We start from the raw sequence: 8652 nt of genomic DNA on the forward strand, positions 1-8652 counted from the left end.
GGGGAAGCTGCCCTAGAGTGAAGGGATTCCCTCCTCCTGCAGGTGTGGCTGGAGATGAGATCAGGCTGCTGGGGGACAGGCCAGAGGGACCGGAATGTGTCTGCCCCAGGATGAGCCGGACTTTATCCGGGACTGAGCCGGACGGATCCGCTCCAGCGCCCTGTGCAGCGAGCAGGGAAATCCTTCTGATCCAGGCTGTGCCAGAGCTGCCGCCGGGGGTGGCTCCCGGGAGGGAAGCAGGAGGGGGAGGAGGCCCCAGTGGCCACGGCCAGCCCAGCACTGACCAGCCAGTCCTTGTCTCGCTACAGATGGCGGCTCAGAGGCAGCGGGCACTCGCCATCATGTGCCGGGTCTACGTGGGCTCCATCTACTACGAGCTGGGGGAGGACACCATCCGCCAGGCCTTCGCCCCCTTCGGGCCCATCAAGAGCATCGACATGTCCTGGGACTCTGTCACCATGAAGCACAAGGTGGGATGGGGCTTCCAGGCTGGTGGGAGGTTCCCTGCCCATGGCACGGGGTGGAACTGGATGAGCTTTAAGGTCCTGTCCCACCCAAACCATTGCGGGATTGCCTGGGTCTGGCAAAGAGCAGGTGAGCTGTCCTGGGAAGGAGTGGAATTCCTTGGGGGCAGCGAGAGCTGGTGCTGATGCCCCAGTGATGAGGCGTTTTGGAGTCTTCTGCAAGGATATTTCTTTCAGCCATGTGTCCTAAACACAAAATAACCAGCTTTGCTGGTTATTGAATTGGATGAGATACTGGGAAGCAATTCCTCCCTGTGAGGGTAGTGAAGCCCTGGCACAGGTTGCCCAGAGAATCTGTGGCTGCCCCATCCCTGGAAGTGTCCAAGGTCAGGCTGGATGGGGTTTGGAGCAACCTGGTCTAGTGGAAGGTGTGGAACTGGATGGGCTCTAAGGTCCCTACAACACAAACCTTTCCATGATTCTATGATTCCCAGCCCTCAAGGAACATCCTCCTCTCTTCAAGGCTTTCCAGATGCAGCCAGGAGAGGAAGGGGCCTCTATCCTTGTGAAGAGCAGGTTCCTTTTAGCACTGGGGACGAATGTTTGCAGCTCCCTGATCTGCGTAGGGCAGGAGTCTGTATGGGAGCCAGGGGTGTGTGGGGTGAAGTGCATGGAATCACGGAGTCATTGAGGTTGGACAAGAGCACTTGAATGAGCACCACATTCAGTCATTCCTCGGACATCACCAGGGATGCCTCCCTGGGCAGCCTGTTCCAATGCCTGACCACCCTTTCAATGAAGAAATTCCTCCTGATGTCCAACCTGAAGCTCTGCTGGAAGTGCTGACAAGGCAGCAGCCCTGAGTGAGATGGGGTTTTGCTGTGGGACCTCAGAGACCGAGAGGCTCCAGAATCAGGTGCCCTTGGTGGAACCTCTGCAGGCCATTTTCTGCCATTCTCTAAGGAATCTTCTTGGGCCATGAGCAGGAATCAGTGGGGTGGGAATCAATTTCACCTGTAGGGATCTGCTCCATGGGAAACCTTGGCTGCGTTAAGATTGGCACAGCTGGAGTGATTGACAGGTGTCTCCTCCTATCCCAGGGCTTTGCCTTTGTGGAATACGAGGTTCCTGAAGCCGCCCAGCTGGCCCTGGAGCAGATGAATTCTGTCATGCTGGGGGGAAGGAACATCAAGGTGAGTTACATGCCTGCTCTGAAAATTCCTGCTTCTCTTTTCCTGGGAATAATTGTTTCATGCCTGGAAATGCTCCCCACAGCACTGTGATGGGGGAAGGAACCTAAAAGCTGTTCCCTGATGGACCTTGATGTCCAACATGGGGCACACGGCGGCTCTGGGTCCCTCCTCTCCGAGGAGAAACCGCCGGCCTGCGAGTCCCACCTGAGATCGGCTCCAGGGACTCGACTCAGGTTTTCCCACACACACATAGAATTCTCTTGAAGACAAAGTAAAGGTGATTATATCTTATATGATGTCTCTGACATGCCCTGAGGGTGTGCAGGGTCCCATGGCCCAGGGGGTTTAGGAGACCCTGAAAAAAAGGGGTAGGAGCACTGTGATTTGCTTGCAGAATCCTTCTCAATCCCTGGAGGTTGGTGTTTGGTGGGTCAGGGAAGGTAAATGGGAGAGGTACCGGGAGGAGGGAGCAGAGCCCAGATCCTGGTAGTGCCAGCTGTTCCTGGAGCTGTCCCTCTGTTGGTGATAGCCCTTTGAGGTGTCCTGTGGTTTGCACAGGCAGGAAGGGACCAAGTGCTGCCCTGCTCCATGGACTGTCCATGTCACAGAATAATGGAACTGTTCCCATGGGAAAACCCCTCCCAGCTCATCGAGGCCAACCTGTCACCCAGCCCAGAGCACTGAGTGCCATGTCCAGGCGTTCCTTTGACACCTCCAGGGATGGGGATTCCACCACCTCCCTGGGCAGCCCCTTCCAATGCCTGACCACCCTTTCCTTGAAGAAATTCCTCCTGATGTCCAGCCTGAGCCTCCCCTGGCACAGCTCAAGGCCGTTTCCTCTTGTCCTGTCTCCTGTTCCTTGGGAGCAAAGCCCAACCACCCCGGCTGCCCACTCCTGTCAGGGAGTTGTGCAGAGGCAGAAGGTTCCCCCTAAGCCTCCTTTTCTCCAGGGTGAGGCCCCCAGCTCCCTCAGCTGCACCTGGTGCTCCAGGCCCTTCCCAACTCCATTCCCATCCCTATCCCTGCAGGTGGGGAGGCCCAGCAACATCGGGCAGGCTCAGCCCATCATTGACCAGCTGGCAGAGGAGGCCCGGGCCTTCAACCGCATCTACGTGGCCTCCGTGCACCAGGACCTGTCTGACGATGACATCAAGAGCGTGTTTGAAGCCTTTGGGAAGATCAAATCCTGCACCTTGGCCAGGGACCCCACGACAGGGAAGCACAAAGGCTACGGCTTCATTGGTACAGCCGGGTGGAGCTGGGGCAGGGGCGGGAGTGTCCTCTGCTCTTGGGGGTGGCTTTGGGGTTGGGTTTTCCACTCTAGTGAAGGAATTTTGTTAAGTGATAGGAATAAATTGGGAGCTGGTCAGCGCTGGATTTAGGAATATAATTTATAGCAGCTGTGAGGGTGGTGAGGCCCTGGCACAGGCTGCCCAGAGAAGCTGTGGCTGCCCCATCCCTGGAAGTGTCCAAGGCCCGGTTGGATGGAGCTTGGAGCAATCTGGTCCAGTGGAAGGGGGCCCTGCCTATGGAAGGTGGCAGGGAGTGGGACTGGATGGTCTTGAAGGTCCCTTCCCACCCAGACCATTCCATAATTCCATGATTGAACAACAGAAGGCTCATTTGTGAATGATCTCTTCCTGCAGAATACGAGAAGGCCCAGTCCTCCCAGGATGCCGTCTCCTCCATGAACCTCTTTGACCTGGGGGGTCAGTACCTGCGGGTGGGCAAGGCCGTGACCCCCCCGATGCCACTCCTGACCCCGGCCACACCTGGAGGACTCCCACCCGCCGCGCCGCCACTGCCAAGATCACAGCACAGGTGAGACGTGGGGAGGGCTCAGGGGAGGCACAGGGACGGCTCAGATGAGGCACGGGCACAGCTCAGGGCACAGCTCAGGTGAGACATGGGGACAGAACAGGGACAGCACAGGTGAGGCACAGGCACAGCTCAGGGCACAGCTCAGGTGAGACACGGGGACAGAACAGGGACAGCGTAGGTGAGGCACAGGCACAGCTCAGGGCACAGCTCAGGTGAGGCACAGGGACAGCTCAGGGCACAGCACAGGTTGCCCAGAGAAGCTGTGGCTGCGGCGCTGGATGAGCTTTAAGGTCCTTTCCAACACAAACCATTCCAGGATGTCATAATTCCGGATCATGCTCTGTCCCAGGATTTCACACATGGAAGCTTATCCCTGGCACCTGGGGAATCTGAGACACCAGATCTTGGAATGGTCTGGCACAGAACTGGTGGGGAAGGTTGGAGAGAATTCCTAGTCTGGAAATCAAACCAGCAGTGAGGGAAATGTTTGCAGAAGAGGCTGAAAGAAAGCAGGGAAGGACATGGAAGGGGCAGAGGGATGAGGGTAGGAGCAGTTGTGTGAGCAGCACTCTGGTGAAAGGTCCCACCTGTAGTAGAGTGGAACAGGCCTGGAATGGTTTAGGATGTTGGGAGACAGGAGAGGCAGTGGTGGGGTGGGTTGGATATTGATACAGAACTTGACTTCTCTGATGTAATTTTCCTGAAGTACCAGGAGCTCCTGGGTGGGAACAGTGGGCACAGATTCCCATGGCTGTGCCCCCATCCCTGCCTTGGGCAGCAGGATCCCCCTATGGCACTGTAGCCCATGGAGAAAGAAAATTCCAGCACTGTTGGGTTTTGGGATTTTCTCAGGCAGGAATTGCTGGTCAGTGCAGTCCCTGGTGCTGCTGCAGCAGAGCTGGGGTTAGAAGAGGCTTTTTGGGGAATGTTTCCCTGAATCAAAGGTGGAGGCAGGAGTGGGAGGAGCTGCCCCTTGCATGGAACTCGCAGGTCCCCAGGAAAGATTCCACAGGTCTGGAAACCTCTGCAGTCAAGGGAGGGAGGAAGCTGAGACATGGCTGGAATTACTTGGATCAAAATCACTTTGGGAAAGAACTATGGACTCTTCTTAAGTGAAATGGTAGAGATGTGATACAGATAGGGATAAATCCTGCTGTTTGTCAAGAAACTGCGGGATCTGTTCTGTGAGGAGAGTGGCACTAAAGAGAGTGGAGCAAAGGTCATCCCTGTCTACCAGAGGTAGGAAAAGTCAGGCTTGCAAGGAAGTGAAGGAATCAAAAGTGGTGGGAGAAGTTTTTTAGCCATTTCAGTGAGAAGTGGGGGCAGCTGGTAACCAGTGTAGCCAGAAATTCCAGTGGTTTTGTTCCAGCACTTTCCCATTCCCCTTCATTAGGAGCTTCATCTCCAGTGGAAATAGGAGTGGCCTTGTGGGCACTGGGAGCAGAGCCCTGATGGGATGGGTTGGATCCCAGAGTTTGGGTGTTTTATGTAGAGGAGAGCTGGGATATTGCAGCAGCTTTGAGTCGCAGATCCATGAACATGTGGGAGTGGAGGGACAAAACCTTGGGATCTCCTGCTGTGCCACATCAGGGATTACAGGAGCCCTGAGAATACAAGGAAGAGAAGGATGTCAGCAATTAAATCAGGACTACAGTGGCCTGGGAAGCAACAACAACCAAAAACATTGGGGTCCTGGAGTGTGTTTTAGGCACATTGTTTTCCGTACTTCCATGGAAGTGTTTATTGTTAAACTGCATGTTCCTCCCAAATGTTGTTGGAATTCTGGGCACCTGGAGTTGGGGTGTTTATTGGGATGTGAGTTCCAAGAGGAAGTTTTTTTTCCAAGGTGCTTCAGAGTCTGTTTCCCTGCTGGGCTGGGTGACACCTTTCCCTTCCCCAGCAGCACTGGGAGCTCCTGGGAATGGGAGCATCTGGCACATGCCAGGTGTAGGAGAGCTGAGCCTGGCTGGGTGCTCTGCACATGCCCTGGGGCAGGGCTAACCCGAGGTTTTCTGCGTCCCCCACAGGAAGCCGTGGCAGGAGCTGCAGTGCTGGGCACGCTGGCGACACCAGGGCTTGTGTCCCCTGCCCTGACCCTGGCCCAGCCCCTGGGGGCTCTGCCCCAGGCCGTGATGGCAGCGCAGGCCCCTGGTGTCATCACAGGTGGGACCCCTCCTCCTGCCACCTGTGTCCATTTTCTGCTGTCACCTCTGTGTGTCCCCTTCTGTCACCTGTGTCCCTTTCTCCTGGCACTTGTATGTGTCCCCTTCCTCCCATCACCTCTGTGTCCTCTTTGTTCTGTCATGTATGTATGCTCTTGTCACCTGTGTGCTTGTCTTCCTGTCACCTGCATCTGTCTGTCCCCTCGTCCTGTCGCCCACGTGTGCTCTTCCCTTGTCACCTCTGTGTGTCCCCTTGCTCCTGTCACCTGTGTATGCTCTGCCTCTTGTCACCCATGTCCCTTTTCCACAGATGGGACTCTGTACCTGGGGTCCACTTGGAGCCAGAACCTGCTCCTGGCCCTGCCTGGGCAAGAACTCAGATGTTTTATGGATTAATTTTGGTGTCCCATAGATGGGACAGGCCATGGGTTCCCAGCAGGAACACCTGACATGGGGGGAAAAGCTGGATAATTGGCACTGGTGTCACTGACCATTGCCCAGGTGTCACTGACCATGGCCTGGGTATCACTGAATGTTTCCCAGGTATCACCATTGTCCAGTGTCACTGACCACTGCCCAAGTGGGCATTGCCCAGATGTCACTGACCATCACCCAGAGGTCACTGACCATCTTCCTGTCCTGTGCCCTCCCAGGTGTGACCCCTGCCCGGCCGCCCATCCCAGTGACCATCCCACAGGTGGGGGTTGTGAATCCCATCCTGGCCAGCCCCCCGGCCCTGGGGCTGGTGGAGGTCAAGAAGGAGAAGGAGGAGGAGGAGGTGTTCCAGGAGTCGGAGCGGCCGGAGATGCTGAGCGAGCAGGAGCACATGAGCATTTCCGGGAGCAGCGCCCGGCACATGGTCATGCAGAAGCTGCTCCGCAAGCAGGAGGTGAGTCCAGGCAGGTCACAGCTGCCTCGTGTGTCCCAGGGTGGGCTCTGCACGCTGGGGGGGCTCAGGAACACCCACAGTACCTCTGAGCTCAGGGGACTCGGGGACACCTGCAGCAGCACAGGGAAAATGAGAGTAGTGCCCAAGGCTCCTTGTGGTTCCAGAGTGTATCCCAGGAAATCCCGGGGATGACACACAGCATTCCCAGCCCACGGGAATTCCTGATCCAGGGGCCAGCCCCTCACAGCCAGCAGCAAACAGACCTGGAAACTCAGTAATTATCCCTGGGAAGCTGAGCCATCAGTCCCATGGAGCGTGCCTGGAATGGCCAGGGTGCTTGGGTGTCTCCTCTGTGTCTCCAGGCGTTAATTCCTCCGTCCCTTCCCTTGCAGTCCACGGTGATGGTGCTGCGGAACATGGTGGATCCCAAGGACATCGATGACGACCTGGAGGGAGAAGTGACGGAGGAGTGCGGGAAGTTCGGGGCTGTGAACAGGGTCATCATCTACCAGGAGAAGCAGGGGGAGGAGGAGGATGCCGAAATCATCGTCAAGATCTTCGTGGAATTCTCCATGGCCTCAGAGACTCACAAGGCCATCCAGGCGCTCAACGGGCGCTGGTTCGCGGGCAGGAAGGTGGTGGCCGAGGTCTACGACCAGGAGAGGTTCGACAACAGCGACCTCTCAGCATGAACTGCATCCCATGGCTGGGCTTGGATCTGGGGAATGGGCCCAACTCTGGTCCCAGGGCCCAGCTGAGCTTGGTTCCAGGGAATTGGTCCAACTCTAGTCCCAGGGCCCAGCTGAGCTTGGATCCAGGGAATTGGTCCAACTCTGGTCCCAGGGCCCAGCTGAGCTTGGATCCAGGGAATTGGTCCATCTCTGGTCTCAGGGCCCAGCTGAGCTTGGCATCTGGGAATTGGTCCAAGTCTGATCCCGGTGCTCGGCCAAACTCCAGTCCGAGGAATCCACCCAACTCTGTTCCAAGGAATTGGCCAAGCTCTACTCCGGGGACTGGCCCTGCCCCCTCTGCCTCCCAGGCTTTTTGTAGCTGTGTGTAAAGGACATTCCAGGACATTCCAGGGCGGGCACAGGGATCTGGTGTCCGGGGAGTTGGGATAAAAACACAAAGCAAGCTGGTGTCACCTGTGTGTCTGTATGACAGGGCTGGCACCTCCTCAGCCCAGTCTGGCACAGGGCTATTATTATATCCAGGGACATTATTACATCCCAGAAACCTAAATTCTTTAAACCCAGAGTTCCAACGGGCTGCAACTGCACTGGCATCTCCACAACCCAGCTTGGCACCTCCTCAGCCCAGGCTGGCACAGGACTGGCACTGCACTGGCATCTCCACAACCCAGCTTGGCACCTCCTCAGCCCAGGCTGGCACAGGACTGGCACTGCACTGGCATCTCCACAACCCAGCTTGGCACCTCCTCAGCCCAGGCTGGCACAGGACTGGCACTGCACTGGCATCTCCACAACCCAGCTTGGCACCTCCTCAGCCCAGGCTGGCACAGGACTGGCACTGCACTGGCATCTCCACAACCCAGCTTGGCACCTCCTCAGCCCAGGCTGGCACAGGACTGGCACTGCACTGGCATCTCCACAACCCAGCTTGGCACCTCCTCAGCCCAGGCTGGCACAGGACTGGCACTGCACTGGCATCTCCACAACCCAGCTTGGCACCTCCTCAGCCCAGGCTGGCACAGGACTGGCACTGCACTGGCATCTCCACAACCCAGCTTGGCACCTCCTCAGCCCAGGAATTCCGAGCCCAGCCTCCCTCTGGGGGCTGCTGCCAAGCTTGGGCGTGTCCTGCAGCAGAGCCTGGGAAACTCAGCCTGGGCTGGAATCGCACGGGCTGCAGCAGAGCCGGGATGCTGAGTCAGCACAGCTGCGATGTTGGGATGCTGGGGTGTCCTGGAGCTGTGTTTAGTGCAGCGAGGGGGGCAGGATGCAGGGATGCTGTGTCTGTGGCAGCTGGGATGTTGGGATGCAGGGATGCTGTGTCTGTGGCAGCAGGGATGTTGGGATGCAGGGATGTTGGGATGCAGGGATGCTGTGTCCGTGGCAGGCGGGGATGTAGCTGGGATGTTGGGATGCAGGGATGCTGTGTCT

The 8652-nt window shown here is 57.2% G+C and overlaps 1 protein-coding gene across 1 annotated transcript in view; it reads left to right on the forward strand.

Moving 5' to 3' along the window:
- Positions 1 to 7664, forward strand: part of PUF60 (poly(U) binding splicing factor 60) — a 22390-nt gene extending 14726 nt beyond the window's left edge. The window contains 8 exon segments of the mRNA XM_008633310.2: positions 309 to 470; positions 1565 to 1657; positions 2686 to 2899; positions 3304 to 3447; positions 3450 to 3478; positions 5506 to 5641; positions 6294 to 6529; positions 6922 to 7664. Of these exon segments, the coding sequence (XP_008631532.2) occupies positions 309 to 470; positions 1565 to 1657; positions 2686 to 2899; positions 3304 to 3447; positions 3450 to 3478; positions 5506 to 5641; positions 6294 to 6529; positions 6922 to 7221 (1314 nt within the window). The 3' untranslated portion in view covers positions 7222 to 7664.
- The last annotated feature ends 988 nt before the right edge of the window (positions 7665 to 8652 follow it).

The sequence above is a fragment of the Corvus brachyrhynchos genome, unplaced genomic scaffold (assembly GCF_000691975.1).
Source record: "Corvus brachyrhynchos isolate BGI_N302 unplaced genomic scaffold, ASM69197v1 scaffold275, whole genome shotgun sequence".
Lineage (NCBI taxonomy): Eukaryota > Metazoa > Chordata > Aves > Passeriformes > Corvidae > Corvus > Corvus brachyrhynchos.